Below are 18400 nucleotides of genomic sequence, written 5' to 3'. Positions count from 1 at the left end.
TTAGAAAATCTGAAGAATAGATATTAATTGACTTCATTTAGAAAAGAGTGGTAGTAAATTACTGATGACTGTCAGACACTTGCATGGGTGAGATCTGACTGGTCATATTCCAATCAGAACAAAGGATCTAGTAGCAAGTAAAATAGAAATGTCATCCTCTAAAAAATGTTATATTTCAATATTGTATAAGCTAGGTATTTTATTTTGTGTGCGTGACAAGGACAGTTGGACTCATGATTTATTTAAAAAAAAAAAAAGAAGAAGAAGAAGAAGATGAAGAAGAATGGGACCATTTTAGCCTCTCTAAAAAAAAAGGACAGGCATGTCTTAACTGAGTAACCTCCATCATGGACCCTTGTTACTGCTGCAGAATATGTAGTAAGTAGCATGTAACATTGCTTAAAAATTGGTCTTGAAGGAAGATACACAATTTCTTTAAAGTCAGGAAGATATATTTATATAGGTTTATGGTATTGTCTTCTAAAAATGTGTTTTGCTAACATTATGCATCTCTGCAGTGACAATCATTTTATATCACTTCACATAACTTACTGAAATGGAAATTTGTAAGCTTCTAGTGAAGCATTGCTTCACATGTCTGTTTAAGTTGTAGCATACTACTTTGTCACTGTTATTGTTTTGTTGTTGTTGTTGTTGTTGTTGTTGTTGCTATTAGGACTACTGAGGTAGTTTGCTATAAGGATTAAGACCTTAGACTCTCTATTCTATCTTTTTGGATTTAGAATTTGGCTCTGCCACTTGTCTGTCTGATTTCAGGCAAGTTCTACAGCTCTTGATGTTTCATTTTCCTAACACTTAAATGGAGGCAATATGCGCGTACATTTTATAAAACTTTTATAAGAATTAAAAATGGAGAGAAGTTGTAACAGTTAGTATGCAGTGTTAGCTGCTATTATTATTATCAGTATTACTGCAGGGTTCTTAATTGCTAAAGTATACCATTACAGGACATGCATAATTTTATATAGGAACTGAAGCTAAGGTATATATGGCCCATAATAAAGGCATATAATGTCTCATATTTGAGTAATTTTTTTAAAATACTATTTTTTCTTTAATATAAATTACTTAACCTCGAAAAATACAAATTCACAAATATATCATTAGATATACATAAAAGCACTATATCACAGAAATATACTAACACAATTGTGCCAATTTCTTCAAATTTTTTAAATCGTTTTCCAGCAGATATTTTTCTGGATAAAACTTTGCTTTTTTTTTGGTTTTTTTTTTTGAAAAAACATAAGAGAAATATAGGAAATTGAGAATTAAATTTTATTTTTAAATGTTCATTTGTTTAAAATAGGGAATACATTAACATGCCTTACTTTTTAAAAGTATAAAAATGTCCATATAGTGAAGTATCCCACCAATCCTTATCCCCTCTACTAATTCCCATTGCAAAGGTGACAGTGTTTCAATCTCTTATGTGTATTTCCAGAGATATTTTAAGCACATATAAAGAAATGCATTTTTCCTCACTTTTAAATAAATGGCAGTATAATAGACACACTTTTCTGCTACCTATATATTTTTTTTAACAAAAATATATTGTGGGTTTAGTTCCATATCAATACACAATGAGCTTTTTTTTTTTTTCATGATTGTACATAGCAGTATTATTCTTTTGTTATTTTTCAAATTTTATTTTATTATTAGTCCCAAATATACTGTACATTGGTTAGACATTTATATAGTTTGTAAAACAATCCCCCTAATTGCTCTTTCTCTTCTCTGGCTCTCCACCTAGCCACAATGAGCTTCTTAACTATTTAAGGACTCAGAGCTTCTTTGATTCTCTATACCTGATTAATTTTACCAGGCCACTGCAGATGGACAGTTGTCATTAACACACTTGCTGTTATAAAAGTGCCAAATAAATAAGTTTATCCAATTAAATGAGTTTGTATATGAGTAGTATACTTGTATGATAATTTTTTAAAAAATGGAATTTCTGGATCAAGGCTTAGATGCATTGTAATTGGTTTTTTAAAGAAATTTTATTTAAAAAAAATTTTCGAATATTAGTACAGGTATATGGCACAAAATTCAAAAGAAAAAAATATATAAATGGTAAAAATAAAACTCCTTCACTCCACTTTCCTCCATTCATCCAGTTCTCCTAACGTGATAATTGGAGCTAACTATATATGTATACATGAATTCCTCTTCTTCAGGTTAGCTTTTATTTTCTTCTGCATAGCAGTTTATTTGATCAGAAGACCTTTGCCTAGATGTTGTTTAAACAGAGATACCAGGCAAGAGTGTAAATATTTATATTGAGAGCATATCATAATCTTGTCTTATCACTCAGTCTCAGCCATTGTCTGTCTTATCAGTAAGTGATGTTTTCTTGGACTTTCCCTACAGTTCATTGTTTTCCTATAAATTCTGTACATTGCTCTGTCCTTGACCTAGGACCTACCCCTTTTCAAACCTACCCCTATTGGTCTCTCCACCTGGCACACAGCATGCATTCTAAGATTCCTCTTTACCATCTTTCTAGAAATTTCTTTTATTTCTCTCTTAAATCTTTATTTCCTGTATCTTCTTTCTTGGTTCTCTTTAGTGTATCACATCCTTCAGTGGCTTCCTGGAGTAGTTAGTTGTTTTGAATCTTGTATATTTAAAAATCTCTTTAGCTTACTTTCCCACCTAATTTTTTCTAAATATACAATTCTCAGTTTAAAATATACAGTAATTTTTCAATTGTCGTTCTGCCTATCTATGTTGCTACTGAAAAACCTGAAGACATTCTGATTCCTTATTCTTTGTATGTGACCATTTTTGTTACACCCCCACACGGCAGTTTGCAGTTATCTTCTCCCCTCCCTCCAGTTTTCTAAAATGTGACAATGATTTACTAGTATGGGTCATCCACTTTACTGAGTACTGGGAGTGTTCTATTGGTCTGGAATTTTATTCCCTTTAACACTAGAAATTATATTTTATTGTATTGTACTACATTTGTTATGTTACACATGTTATGTAACATATGGTAATATATACAGTATGTATTAACTATAATGCAACATTTATAATATCATTGTGTAAATTATTTTTAACAAAAAGAACAAGACGAATACTATTAAAGAGCACTTGTCAGCTCAGGAAATTGCACATTTGCTACTTGCAGAGGAGTTAGACCTGTAGTCACAATGTCCTCTAAATAATGTAAGTAAATATTTCTTATATTTTTGAAATATTTTGGTAATAAATTACTGAATTTGGCATACCATATTTTAGCATTAGTCTCATACACACATATATACATGTATAATTATTGATAAATAATATTTTTCTAAAAAAAGAGTAATTATTTTGTTTTCAATGTCAAAGTTTCTGACACCTTATTTTTACAGCAGAATGTGATATCATTTAAAAAATATTTTACTATTTTTCCTAACATTAAATATACTAGCTCCTCCTTTTCTGTGCTTAAAATATATATAGGATTGAACTAAATAGAAACAGCATGTATTTGTAGTTGATAATTTCCACATATATTGAATATGCTGACGCCAATTTATAAATCATAACATTATAATAGATATGGCTAATAACAAATCTGTAAGTGTTCATTTTGGGTTTTTAACACCTTATTTCCTTCAGATGATCCACCACCTTACCGTGACAATGTTCAACATGTAAATATTTGACTCAATATATATGATGTTAACAGTGAGAACTTTCAATCACTGTTACATTCTAGTGAGAAGTGGAAGTAGAATCCTATTAATAATATTCCTTTGTTAAATAAAATATTATTACATTATATCTTATTATGTTTGAAACACATGTTTAGTTTTTGAAACGCTGCAACACAATTAGTAATTGTATTACATTTTTTTCTTTTAATTATCATTACCTTTCAGTTATTGGAATAATTTGAGAACTAGCATTGACCTTATGCTAAATTATTATTCAAAATTTGTGTTGTTGTTTCTCTTTGTTTTTAGCATGTAGTGACCTGGAATTCAGAGAAGTTGCAAACAGATTGCGGGACTGGTTCAAGGCCCTTCATGAAAGTGGAAGCCAAAATAAGAAGACAAAAGCATTACTGAGGCCTGAGAGAAGCAGTAAGATGTCTAAATTTGATATACGCCATTGTCTTTGATATGGGGTTTTATTTCCAATGAATCACTTAGATCAAAACACATATTTCAAAGTTTATCCTTCACTTAGGTGCTAAAGAAAAATCAGAACATTGTTATTATTTTCAGGCACAACCATATTTTGCAAGGAAATAAAGCATTTGTGACAATCGATTGGTAGAAAAAGGGATATCCCTCAGAGACAGCATTTAGCTTCCAGTTGAATTGGAAGAGTAATAATAAGATATTGAAACATGAGCTTAATTTTAGGGAATTTTCAAAGATTGAAACATTTGCTCTAAAATGGGAGAAGAGGAGGTAGGGCAGTGATCATGAGCAGCATCTTGGAACTGACAGACTCTCAAGTATTCACCCTTCTTTGCTTATTGTGATGTGACCCATCCTCACTCACTTGCAATCCTTAAATATCAATTTCAAACAAAATCATTTATAAAATGGCACCGTCATCCATAATCTATATTTCCTAAATTACCTCATTTGTTTTCTTCTCGTCAAGGAATTTTCTTGTTTCAACCTTTTTTGTATTTATGAAACTTGTTTATGTTCTTAAAGAATTTAATAGTTCTTAAGCTATACAATTAAACTATTATCGTCAGACATAATAATTATCTTTGCATATATGATGACTATGCATATACTTTGGAAAGAGAGTATAGTATTTTTCCTACCCTGTGGGAGTATTTCTCAGATTTGTCTTTGGAATTATCAATTAAATTTTTGGCAGATATTAATTTTTTTATGCCCTAGGAGTAGGATGCTTCATGTTACTTAATAGAAACAAGCATATTTGCTCCTTTATTCATGAAATAAACATATCTAGGATAGAGTAAAAGTTTGTTCTAGACCCTTACATATTGATTTTTAAATTCATGTCTATACCTTTCCTACCAGTTTTCATACTTGAATATTTTTATCAAGAATAACCCAAATGTTTTAAAAATTCAATTCACATAATTTAAATAAGCTTTGGCAAAAAAGAAAAGACTAGTTTGCTATTGTTTTTTAATAAAAACAGCTCTGTATTCAAAGTTATCAGCATTAAGTATAATACAGGTGTAAATTTCTATTCTATTTAGATGTGTTTTTCCTAAACATATAGGTAAACTGATTGAATAAGTTAGTATTACATCTATGATGGTTGGGATTATAAAAAATACAAATTTGTTTTTAACTAATTAAACCAATATTAAACTGTATTTCAACATTATTTATGTTTTATAATAAGCTGACTTTTAAATATCGAAATTTAAATATAATTTCTAAGATGTTTAGGTAATTTGAAACCTTAGCCTTATGCAAATTAATTAATATATAGTCACTAAATAGCTAGTTTCTAAAAAATAGAAAACACTAAAGCATATTTTTAAATTTATATACTTTTTTGCCTCTAATTTTTATAGTTCAAACTAATTTTATAGTTTCTAGTTTAAATTGTATACATTTGGGATTATTAATAAACATGTCTATTTTTGCCACATTAAAAAGTTATATTATAAAAAAATATAAAATGTATATAAATTCTGCTAATCTACAAAATTCAAATGCATAATAGTTTAAAATTATCTCTTATAATTTTTTGTATAAAATAAAATTATATTTACAAATTATAATTTCTCTATATAAATAGGACTATACTTGGAAATATAATGATATAAGGCAGGCAATCTGGATTGCAAGGTATGCAAAATATAATTTTGTTAGAAAATATGGTTTTATTCAAAATAAAATGACTAATTGTTTCAAAAATACACAAAACAAAGTCTATATAAATACAGAATATAAAAGGTTTCCCCAAAATATTATTTGTCATGGTCCATGCTGGCTAATAGTTAAAGGATTTATTCTTATGACATGTTTTAAAATTAGTATCAAACAATATACTGATGTAAAACTAAAATTTGATTTTGTCTCTGTTAAAATGACAAAATCTTCTTGGAATATTGATCTGCTTTTAATGAGAGATTGCAAGATAAGTTTTCTTTGTCTTCTGGGTAATATGTTTAAATGTTTAAATGGCAAACATTCTGTATCTTATCAGAATTTTTTCCTGTACTTTATGTTGAATTTATCTTAATTATTAAAAAAATACAAAGTATGCTCACTGTCATATTGAAAACTCAAAACCCAACTATGAAAGTTTATAAGAAAGACATTTAAGTCTAAGTAACAAAGAAAGATTGACAAAAAAATGTCAGCAAGTATGTCAGACAAATGTAATAAAAGTGAATGTAGTGGTGATATTATTACTATTTTATAAGGTGAAGTCTGTGCTAAAAAGGAGTAAGTAGGATATAGTGTTATAAGATACAGCAATAAGCATAATTTATTAATGGACAGAACAGAAATCTATATATTTTAAAAATATAGTAGCAAACACATATAGCAAAAATGACCAATAATACTAGAAAGACCTCAGACGGTTGCTATTGGAGTCCGTGGATCCCCTGAAAGCCCCTGATAGGCCAGAGTCCAGAGCTTGAGTGACTAGAGTGGATTAAGGGGCAGGAGCGGGAAGAGAAAGCCTCCATGAACATGTGGGTGACGATGGTAGGGTCCAAAGGGTGTTCAATGCTCCAAGTTGTGGCGCCATTAAAAAGTCAAACAGAAACAGATCCGGACTGACTACAGACGGCCTTTAGCAGAAATGAAAAGAAAGATGGAGGAGATGAGGATGTTGAAGAACAAATCAAAAGATTTTAGGGAGCTGATGGGAAGATTGAAAGTGGTTAAAAAAAAAAAAAGGGCGAAGAAGGAACGAAGATTGATGGAAATGGAGAGTTCTTAGATGAGCTGGTTTGTGAGGATCCTTTTTTGAAAATGGTCATTGTAGTGTCAAATTATCCGTAATGACATTTTGCCATTCGTGGAGACATTGGAAGGAAATAGTGCCATAGGGGTGCAATACGTAGTCAGCAAGGTGGAGAGGAGACTAGTTAAATAAATTAAGTAGGCCTCACGAAAGAGCCCAGAATAGAACTGCTCCACAGAAAGAGTCAGGGGTTAAATTCCCACTCAAAACGAGCCAAGAAGATGTCAGTCTAAGAAGATTCTCACTCAAACAAAAAACAGGGAAGAGTTCCATTTAACTGAATCAAAGTACCTTCTTATTCTGCTACAGCAGACAAGTCCACTGCACTGGATCAAGAGTTGTGACTCACCACTGTGGACCCGAATTTTCCCAGCCAGGCAAGACACAAAGGGTCCAAGAAGCTTCCATGAATACTTAAGTGAAGACATTGGGGCTCAAGGGGTGTTCAGCACTCCAAGTCACACACCATATAAATGTCAAATAAAAAACAAATCTGGACTGAGTAAAGACAGACTTTATTTTAAAAAGACTATTGTAAGGAGAGTGTTTAAACCTCAAGACTTGCTAGAATCACAAATCAATCACAGAAAAAGGCTTTTCTTTAATAGAAGGGGGTCAGCAGGGCTAGCAGTACCTTTGTAGAGGAGGATGGCAAGTGGGTAGGATGAGCAGGTAGCAAAAGCTGGGCACTTGAACAGCGAATAGTTCTCTCTGTGGTCAGCAGAGTCTCAGAATAGGTAGTTAAGTAGGGATGTTCTGCATCTAAGTGTTCTCATCCCTGCTCGGACTTATAGAAAAGCCAATGTTTAGATGTCTGGGGAGGAGAAAAGCCTGGCTAAAATTTGGTCAAGCCCAAATGGGCAATTGTGAGCTCTTGGACAAACTCTATTCCTAAATATAAGTGATCCATTTATGTACTGAGCAAGAATCTGAGACTATTAAGTTTCTTATTTCACTCATAATTTCTATTCTTTTATATCTTTGGTCTGTGTGTTTATATATTTCTCACACTTGATTCTCTAGGCCACTAATTTGGTGCTCAAGGGTGATGGATCCCTCTTACAATTCACTTATGGGGTTACTTAGCTGGGAAATTGTACTTTTCAGTCTAGAAAGTAGTTCTACACACTTTTTAAATGTCTGTACTTTTAAATAGTGTGTATGTGTGTGTGAGTGTGTGTGTGTCTTAGATTTAGGAAAACTGCTTCCTCTCAAATTTATGCAGCTCAATATGTAATTGATTTTTTATTTTAATCTTTGGCTACTTGGGCCCTTGAGATATGTGGTGGTTTTCCTCTGTCTGTTCACTGGGTCCCAGTCTATTTGGTGACATCCCTTCCTGTCAGTAGTCCTACCTGGGATGGAAAGCAGTCTCACTGGCTTTGCCTCAGATTATCAGGAAGGCTACCGCTTTCTCAAGCCTTGGAGGATGGCACCTTATTCCTGTGTCTCTTAGACTGTCATGGGCTTCTTTATGAAATCTAGCCCCCAGTACAGGGAGTTGATTTTGACCTTCCCCCAGGAGTCTACAGTTTCCTGTGAGTCAGTCTCTTCTCAGAATCTGTCATTTTCTATTCTCCACATTGGGGATCCCTATCCTGTTCTTCATCATCCACCTAGCTCTCTACCAGTTTTCACCCATTTGTCTTCAGACTCCAACATTCACTTGACTAAAGAATGACAGTAGATGGAAGTTGATCATTGAGAGGGGAGCTTGCTACATTTTGGTTGGTCAGAACACCTTCCTTATGCTTAATCAACTAACTTCAAATTTGATATAGAAAGAGTGAAGATCTAAAGAAAAATTTAGAAAAAAATTCTTATTTGTTTTGAAATATCATAATAGTAATAATAATAATAAATATATAAGGAATGGCCAAAATATGTATAATTTTCTAGTTGTACCAAGAAAAATGCTTAAATGTCAATATCTCTTGTTTAATTTATACAATATTACCTTTGAGGTAGATATTTGTCTTTTGGTGGATCTATATCTCTAGTGATGTTAAATTAGTATAATTCTCATAAATGGTTCATCCTAATTTAACTCTTTGGAATAACATAGAATTTACTTTCTATGTCATTAGAATATTTGTTACTAGAACATATGGTTTCTTAACAAAATAATTCTCAAAACTTAAATCTGTTTGATCTAACCTCATACACTAATATAAAGTGTAAAGTCTATTTATGAGTTCAAGAGGTGAGTTTGAGCTGACACTGAATTGGTTGGCACGCAGGAGGAGGATGAAAAGGGGATGTCAGCCCATGCCTTCTTTATCAATACTTTCTATCTTTAAATAATCTGAAAAATTCAGCTCTTTACTTCACTTCATACAAATCTATAGATATATGCTGTTTCTCAACCAAACACACATAGCAGTAAAGGCTCGTAGATGTAATCCAGAAAAGCTGGCTCTAAACATTGGCCAAAGGAAGAGCTGGTACCTGGTCAAACATCGTAGGGCATAAATGCATAGATTAGTTTGAACCATATGAAATTACCAATTTTAGAAATAAAAAACAATAGTAGTTTTTAAAGGGCCAACTTAATAAAAATCATCTGAAAATTTACTACTCTTCTTTTTATATATAAATTAATTGGTATACTTTAATAGTCTAAGTTATTTTCTTGAGTAATGCATAACTTTTTCTATTAGTTTAATTTTTTTCTACAGTGTTATAATGAGTAAAAATACAAATCAAGGCATAACATCTTCTGTTTTCATTTATGCCACTTTTGTAATCCAGCCTCATTATATAACTACATAGCAACTAACAATCCTTAAGCTGAATGCAGAATGAGTTTATGCTCTCTAACTTCATTTTTTTTTTCTTACTCATAAGCCAGCTTGCTAAAAACAAGTAGTACAAATACTCTTGTGGCTTAATCATTACCTGCTGTCCTATCTGTAGGTTCTAAGAGGTATTACAGGATATTTTGATTAATTCCTCATAATGGAGACACTCGCTTCATATTTGCTGGTTTGGGGGTCCTAGAATGCTCTTCACCCAGGTGTCTGTGTTCTCTCACTTCATTCAGCATCTTGCTCAGTATCCAGCAGTAGGTGCATTTTCTTTCACCACATGTAAAATGCACCACCATAGAATGTTCGTCTCCTCTTATGCTGCTTTGCTCTACTTTATAGCATATGTCACGACCCGATATAGAAATGTTTACTCGTTTTATTTTGTCTCATTTCCAAATAAAATGTAAGTTCTATAAGGCCAAGAATTTTTTACTGTAGAATCCCCAGCTACTAGAATTGGCACTGGCACATAACACGGACTTAGTAACAATTAGATTAATGACTAAGTTAATAAATCTAATTATAAGTTATGTCAAAATTGTCCTAGTTTCAAAACAGTGATAAAAGTCGCTCGTAGCTGCTTTCTCATTATTACTGAATGACATGCAGGCTCCAGAAATGCAAATCTCTGACAGTAGCAAGACTGAAATAAAAGGGTCACGACTTGATGAAACTTAAATGGGAAGATACTCTACTATTTTTTTTATAAGGCAATGAACTTCAAATGTGGACTGTAGCCTTATAAAAAAAAGGAGAACTTGCTAGCCTCATATACTGGCTATCAGATTAACACTGCTATATATTTTACATTAATTAAACACCTTATTACACTGTCAAAAATATTTTGAGGTGTGGTGAAATAGTAGTTTTTTTTCCCTAGTAGTTATTGTTTTTTAGTACACAATAGGAAACTAATCTGAGTTTTTAATTGACCAAATTGCATCACAGCTGTTACATAAAGAATTATGTAGCTATTACCAAAAAAAGAATTGATCATTTATCTGAATCTTGGCTAGTGTAAATATTTCACAGTTAAATGGTTTCAGTTGACAAAAAAGATCAATACTGATATAGCTTTTTAAGTAATTAAGCAAGAGGGTAAAGTTTGCCAGTTTTTAACAAATCTATTGTATATTAAAAAATTACGCTTCTTGGATATGTTTTATTTGGATATATTTTGGAGCTATTACTGACAAAAATGACTTTTTTTTGAAAAGTACTAAGATAGCAAAAAATTTTAAATATGTTTTATGATAAGAAGGTGAAGGAAATATAACTATTTAGCCTCTGATTGTATTATCATTATATCCTGAAAGTATTTATTTTAGGCTTTTCTCAATAAGTATATGTTTACTATTATAATCTCTATGCCTTGATATTTTTTCTTTTACTATTTAAATCTCTGAAAATTACAGAACAGAAATACTATACCTAGGTTTCTTTTTTAAAATATGGTTGCAATTGAGTGTGCGTGTGTGTGTGTGTGTTTGTGCATGTGCGTCCTTTGAAAGAGATATTATATTAATTTTCTTTTTGTCCACTTGGAAAGCATTAGGACATTACAATCATATACAAAATCCTCAGATTAACAGTCTGACTCGGATTAAGATAATGTCTTATTTTTTCTTTCCTACTTACCAAATGTTCTCCTCAGTCAGAGAAAATGATAGAATTACTTACACCCTCAGGGTAGATGAATGCATTCTAATTTCTTCACAAGATATTGCTCATTTTACGTCATGCTGTCTTCACATTGAGAAGAAGATTCAATTTGGAATCAGATAGCTTAAAAACAATGCCCTATGAATGTAATTAGGAGCCTTCTAGTTATAGCAGGGAACTTCATCTTTTGAAAACAAAGATTTGTAAAGCTAAAAGATGAATTTTCTTTCATTTCAAGTAATAAAATGAATAATACAGATCATTACTAATTTTGTTCTAGTTATTGAAACATCTTTTATTAGGTAGACACAAAAACTCTAATAAAATTGAATTATATACTTTAGTATTACTAAGGTAATATCTTAATATTTGGATGTTATAGTTTTGTAGAAATTATGTATTTCATGTTTAGATAATTAATGTAATCCTATATAAATTAAAACTATAATTATAAAATAAATGTGGTAAGTGAAGGATATATCATAATAAAATTGTTTTGTTGCACTGTCATGTCCTTGGAAATTATCCATTGGATTTGCTAGGTGCCAAAACTTTTTGGTGAACCCCTAGTCTTTAGGAACTGTATTTTTCCAGGGAGAGGGCATTACAATTAACACTGGCAATTTTGGAATCATTAACAAGTAGGATGAGTCTCACAAGGTAAACGGAATACTTTCAATTTTATTATATTCTGTTTTCAACAAAATGAATACCTTAATTTCAAAATATAACCATCTAGGGTATTTAGAGCACATTTAACCACTAATTTGAACTTTTAGAACCTAGTAAAGAGTGAAACACCTCCCCTCCAAAAAAGATAACAACAAATAAATTGTTAAAAAAAAATCTATGCAGAAAAGTAAAACAAAGTTTTACATTACATACATTATTTATATGTATTAGTCATTTGCAATATAAGCATTATTTCTATTGAATTTTACTCGGCCAGTTGAGTTATACACAAGCTGGAATGTGTACATTATAGGGATCTTAAAAGCATCAAGAAGTCATAGCTAAAACAAAGGTGAAAATATAAATAAAAAGAAAAGAAAATAGCTCAAAATCATTACACAACACGAGGTAAAAAATTATTAGCAGCCTGGTGTATATGGTTTTACAATCTTTATTCTCACACATATCTTCACATAAACATTTAATCTTTTAATCTTTTTTTTGTGTTGCAGATATTTTCTTACTCCATCTTTCTGTTTTGATTTCAGAGTTCTTAATTTGTGTTTCTTAAGACAAATCTCTCTTCTAAAAATACTGGATATTCTTCTACTGTATATATTTTTTTCACTTAAATCTTTAAACCATCCACAATTTATTGATATGAGAGGATTCCGGCAATAGATCATATTTCTTTACTGAATTTTGATGACATCTTTACAATCCTTTAATCCACATGTACTCTTTATATTTTCTGTTTGTTTTCTACATATTTTTACATAGTTCCATCTGTTATTTATTTCTACTGTAATTCCTTTATGTTCTGATACATACTTTGTATGATTTCAGTTCTTTCAAATTTGTTAAGATCTGTTTTATGGCTCAGAATATGTTTTATATGCACTTAATGGGAATATGTATTCTTTTATTATTTATTGGACTGTTCTATCAACATAAATTATTTTAAGTTTATTGATAATATTATTCTGATCTTCTATACCCTTACTGTTTTTCCGTCTACTTGTTCTATTGATTATTTATAGAGTAGTGTTGAAGTCTCCAGATATAATTGAGAATTTATCTTTTCCTCTGCTTAGTTCTATTGTTTTTTTTTCTCATGCATTTTGAAGCTTCGTTTTAGATACATACACATTCAAGGTTTTTATGTCTTCCCTCTATCATTATGTAGTAACTTTTTATCTCAATAACATTCCTTATTCTGAAGTTAAATAGTCAGTCTGGCTTTCTTTCCAGTAGTGTTTGCATGGTTTATTTTTTCCAAACATTAATTTCAATCTACTATGTCATTTTATTTTAAACAGTTTCCTTCAGGGAAATTTATAGTTCAGTCTTACATTTTTATACAATTTGACTTTTTTTGTATTTTAATTGATATGCTTAGATTATTTACATTTGGTATAATTATTAATGTGATCTAATTACAATCTACTTTCTTACTAGTTGTTCTCTATTTTTCCTATCATTACTTTGCCCATTTTTTTCACTCTTATAATGCCTTATTTTGGACAAATTAAGTATTTTTATGATTCATTTTATCTCTACTCCTGGTTTATTATTCTTGCTTCCTTTTAATGATTGTCCTAGGATTTACAAGATACAAATGCAGTTTGTCACAATCTTCCTTCACAATACATTTTGTCATTCCATATTTATTAGAAGGAAATACAACTCTCAATTTGTCTCACCATTTGTGCTCTTTTGACATATATTTTTTGCATATGCTACGAACATACAATACATTGCTAATAACTTTAGGTTAGAGGTAATTTTATTTTAAAATGAATTTTTTTTAAAAGTATAAATTTTATATACATCTTTATGCTACTTCCAGAATTTTTTAGAGTTTTCTGTTTATTTATTCTTTTGGTAACAAACCAAATTTCTGTCTAGTATCATATTTATTCTTCATGAAGAATGCATTTTTTAACTTTTCTCATAGTTCACATCTGCTTTAAATAATTTTTTCTCATTTTTGTTTGTTTAAAAGCCATTTCTCTTTCCTTGTACAAAGATATTATCCAAAGATAATTTTGGATTGAGAGTTTAATTTTTTTTTTTCAGCATGTTACAAATGTCCTTCCATTGTAATTGGGTTGTGGTGTTTCAGTTGAGAAATTGGCCACCATTCTCTCCTTTTTTTTTTCCTCTGTAGGAGTATGTATTTGCCTCTAGCTGCTTGAAAGATTGTTCTCCTTATCATTGGTTTTGAGCACCTCAACTCTGATGTGTCTAGGTTTCATTTCCTTAGTTCTTTCCTTCTTTCCTTGGTAGGCCTTTCTTTTTAGTGATCTCTAAGATTCTTATCTTTGAGGTTTGCAGTATTTCATTAATTTTGTAGAATCCATTAGCTCTTGAAATATTTCTTACTCAAGAACAGCTTTTATTATTTCTTTCCTTTTCATCTGGGTAAAATATATCCCCACAAATGTCCTCAGAGTGACAGAGCATTCTGCTCTCCCCGATGACTTATGATGTTGTTCTATAAGGAATACAGGAAGGAGGATATAGGTGGACCGCCATACCTTTCCCACAGCAGCTTCTGCTTCTCAGGTGGCTCCCTTTGGCCTCTTACCTTGCCCAGGTCTTCCTGGAGAGCACTTGCTGAGATTGTGGAATAAAGTCCTCTTACTTTAGTGGCTTCCTGGGATTACTTACTGTCAGGCTAGCCCACACTCAGCCCTTATAAATTCATTGACAATTTTAGCTGAATTCTCCTTGTTAGTTTGTATAGTATTCAGTGACTGTCTTTGGAAAGCAAGTGCTCGCATCCCATCTCTTGGAGACATGGGCCTCTTTTCAGAGTCTGGGTTATTGCATTGCCCTGGGACACAGAGTACCTGGCAGGTTCAAAAAGAGGTATGTTTTTGTAGATTTTCATTTTTCCTTATTCGTAGTGTTGGAGCAATATTTGTTTCAACTTTCTACCCCCTAGATGAAAGCAGAAAGACTTTGCCTTCGTTCCTGTAGAACATTTTTACTGCATGTAGATTTTTAAAATTGTTTCTCATTTTTTTTCAACATTTAAAGATATTATTCAAGCCTTCCTGGCCTCTAAAATTTCTGATGAAATGCCAGGCTGCAGTTGAATCATTGTTTAATTGTTATGTGTCATTATCTTCCTGCTGATTTCAAGTTCGGCATTTATCTTTACTTCTTAAGATTTTGACTAGGAATAGCCTTCTTTGTATATATTTTGCTTGAAGATTGTTGCATATCTTTCATCTGTAAATTTACATATTTAAGCACATTTTCCACCATTATTTTCTCAAATTATTTTTCCTATACCATCTTTCTATTCTCTTCTGGGGCTTCAACTCCCTGTGCTGTATTCCTTGATATTACCTAGCAGTTCCCTGAGGCTCTATTCATTTCTTTCGTTCACATTATGTTATTATAATTGATCTATATTCAAGTTTAATTTTTCTTCTGGAAACTTATTTCTGCAATTGGAGCCATCTAGTGATTAAAAAAAAATTATAGGCTGCTTTGTTATTTTGTTCTTGAATTTTCATTTAGTTCTTTCTTATAATTTCTATTTCTCTACTTGTTTCTCTCATTGCAGAGATTACAATTTTTTTCTTCATTAAAAATAGCTATTTTCGTTATTTTAAAATTTTATCTGCTAATTCCAACAACTGGGTCATCTCAAATTTGTTCTTATTGTCTTTTCTTTTAAGTATATATGCCATTGTCTTGGTGTTTCATAAGTCATAATTTTGGATTGTGTCCCAGATGTTATGGATATTAAATTATGGGATGTTTTATTATATCGCTTTAGTCCAATGAATGTTTTTTGTTTTAGCACATGATTAATTTTGTTGGGCTCAAAATGAAAACTGTATTTCTTGGGTGCCAGCCCTAATCTCAGTTCATATTTGTAGTCTCTAGCGGAGGTGATTTGAGTCTACAGTGTGTATGTGTGGTTGATGGGTCATCAGAATTTGGGGCAGGCAATATTTGGCTTTCTGGTTCCTTTCCTTCCTATATTTCTCCCTCATTGTACTTCGATGGTTATACAAAATTTTCTGGCTCTCTAGGCTAGAATGTCTACATTCTTTTTTCACCTGTGTCCCTGTTGTCTTTGCTCTCTCAACTCTGTCTGCCCCCAGGATAACAGTGAAAAACAGGAATTTACTTCATATCTCCATATAACTACCCTCCTCAAAATGTGGACTTTCCACCAGAATCTGCCTGCTTCTTATTCACTCTTCTGTTGCTTTCTGTTTTTTGTTTTTGTTTTTGTTTTTGTTTTTAATTATGTGCAGAATTTAAAAACTTATGGGTAGGGGTTTCAGTCCAGTAAATGTTACTCAGCCATTACTGGAAGCAGACTATAAAATAGCTATTTAAATGACTGGTTGAAGGGAAGATTTTTGTTTTATCTGTCTTTAAATCAACAAAGCCTAGGAGCATGTATTGAACCCAGTAAGGAATAGAATGGCATTTTAATTTTCATTACTTACTCCTGTTTATGCCTCTTCCTTAGCAAATCAAACAATACTTTTTTTGAGGTAGGGGAATTACAGCAATTTTTAAAATATTAAACCTTCGTGACTGAGGACAATCCTTCAGCCATTTTGAATGTTTTGCAATCATATTTACTGAGTTTTTGTTTTTATTTGAATGATGTTACATCTATTTATGTTAATCTCAGTTATGCTGATTATATATTTGCTGACTAAGCAAATGTAATTGTTAAAATAGGCTTGCTATTTCACAGGATTAGGAAACAAGCTGCTATGTGTCTGCATTCTAAAAGTCAATAAACTTATTTTTTTGCAACAGCATAAACATTCAGGGAATATTAAGAGATATTTTTTAATTGTAAAGACTTTGTGTTTGGTAGCTTCTGCCCCAATCTTCGATCCTTTTTACTTACTCTTTCATTTACCTGGAATGCCCTGCCCCATAATCCCTGGTTACTCATATTTGCACTTTTATATTTCTACTCAAATATCCTGTTTAATTTAGGGACAGTTTAGGGGGCAGAATTCTAAAGATGGTTCTTCCAAGTTTCCTGGCCCCTGGTTATTCAAACAAACACTATTCTAATACTACTGTTAAGGAATTTTGCAGATATAAATGAGTTGCCCTTAAAATATAGGCAAAGGAGGATCTAAAAGGATAAAGGAAGCAAAGATGCCAACAGACTTTATGATGAGGATTTACTTAGAAAGAGCTCTGCTATGATTTCTTGACTTCTCTAAGAAGAAATGAGGGTGCCTCCCTTCACTCCAGGTTAAGGGAGGGATTTCAACAGAACCACTTAGAGTTTTCTGTGTGCTCCCAGACCAGTGGATTATGGCCTGAACTTCACCAGGAAAATCTAAAAAGTAGAGATAGCCATGAGCTGCTTACTTGCTTGGCATCAAAGAAAAGAAAAGTTACTGCTGCTTTGGAATTATGTATCTGGGCAAAAACTACAAAGATAGTAACCATGGACAACATTGGAACCATATGAGTAAGAACTAATGTAAATTCTGCCCAAGAAGGCCATCTGAAATAGTGAGTGAACTCCAACAGTAAGATTGGATCACTGGATGTTCAAGGACTAAGAGGTAGTGGCCAGCCAGAGGAAAATATCACGTCACAGAAAATATCGTTGAAGTGTGGATGCTCTTGGGATCCACTGCTTGCGATTGGTGTCTGAAGTGTGGTGGCAGGGGGCGGGGGGAGGAGGGGGAGCGAAGAGAATCTTGTAGATTCTGTACTCATTCAGTAGGTGGTGTCAGAAGTGAACTGCAGGACCCTCTGTTGTTGTCCACAGAGAAATGGAGAATCGCTTGGTGAGGAAAACCCACATGTTTGCTGTCAGAAGTATTGTGTCAGAGAACAGATTTTCCTTTAAAATAAGAGAGATTTTTTTTCTCATTTTTAATCACTTGCAAAACTAATAAGCTGCTTAGAGCAAACATCATAACAAAGTACTGTGGGGTTTCAACCCTAGAGCACACACAAAAAATCTTTATTATATAGTTTATAAACTATATTAATTTTCTATTGCTGATGTAACAGATGACCACGATGTTTAGTAGTTGAAGCAATAATAATTTATTTTACATTTCTATACCCAAAAAGTTAAAACAGACCTCACCACACAAAAAGCAAGGTGTCTGCTGGACTACAGGCCTTTCTGGAGGCTCTACGAGAGGATTCATTTCTTTGATCAGTTGAGTTGTTGACAAAATTCAGGTCCTTTCAGTTATAGAACCAAGATTTCTGTTTCTTTGCTAGCTATATAGTGTGAGGGCTAGACTCAGCTTCTAGATACCACCCACATTTCTGGGTTT

General features: G+C 32.0%; 1 protein-coding gene across 12 annotated transcripts in view; it reads left to right on the top strand.

Annotated features, from left to right (window-relative positions):
- The window catches only part of SPOCK3 (SPARC/osteonectin, cwcv and kazal like domains proteoglycan 3), a 328840-nt gene that overhangs the window by 294913 nt on the left and 15527 nt on the right, over positions 1–18400 (top strand). For 11 of the 12 annotated variants that reach the window (XM_011363729.1, XM_011363727.1, XM_011363725.1 and 8 more), the window contains one exon: positions 3984–4103. The exons of the other annotated variant lie outside the window; for it this stretch is intronic. In XM_011363729.1, the coding sequence (XP_011362031.1) occupies positions 3984–4103 (120 nt within the window). The remainder of the gene's footprint in view (positions 1–3983; positions 4104–18400) is intronic. 12 annotated transcript variants of the gene reach the window in all.

This window comes from Pteropus vampyrus, unplaced genomic scaffold, assembly GCF_000151845.1.
Source record: "Pteropus vampyrus isolate Shadow unplaced genomic scaffold, Pvam_2.0 Scaffold88, whole genome shotgun sequence".
In the NCBI taxonomy this organism is placed as follows: Eukaryota; Metazoa; Chordata; class Mammalia; order Chiroptera; family Pteropodidae; genus Pteropus; species Pteropus vampyrus.
The sequence above is the reverse complement of the archived record's forward strand: the minus strand, read 5'-3'. Positions and strand labels throughout refer to the sequence as shown.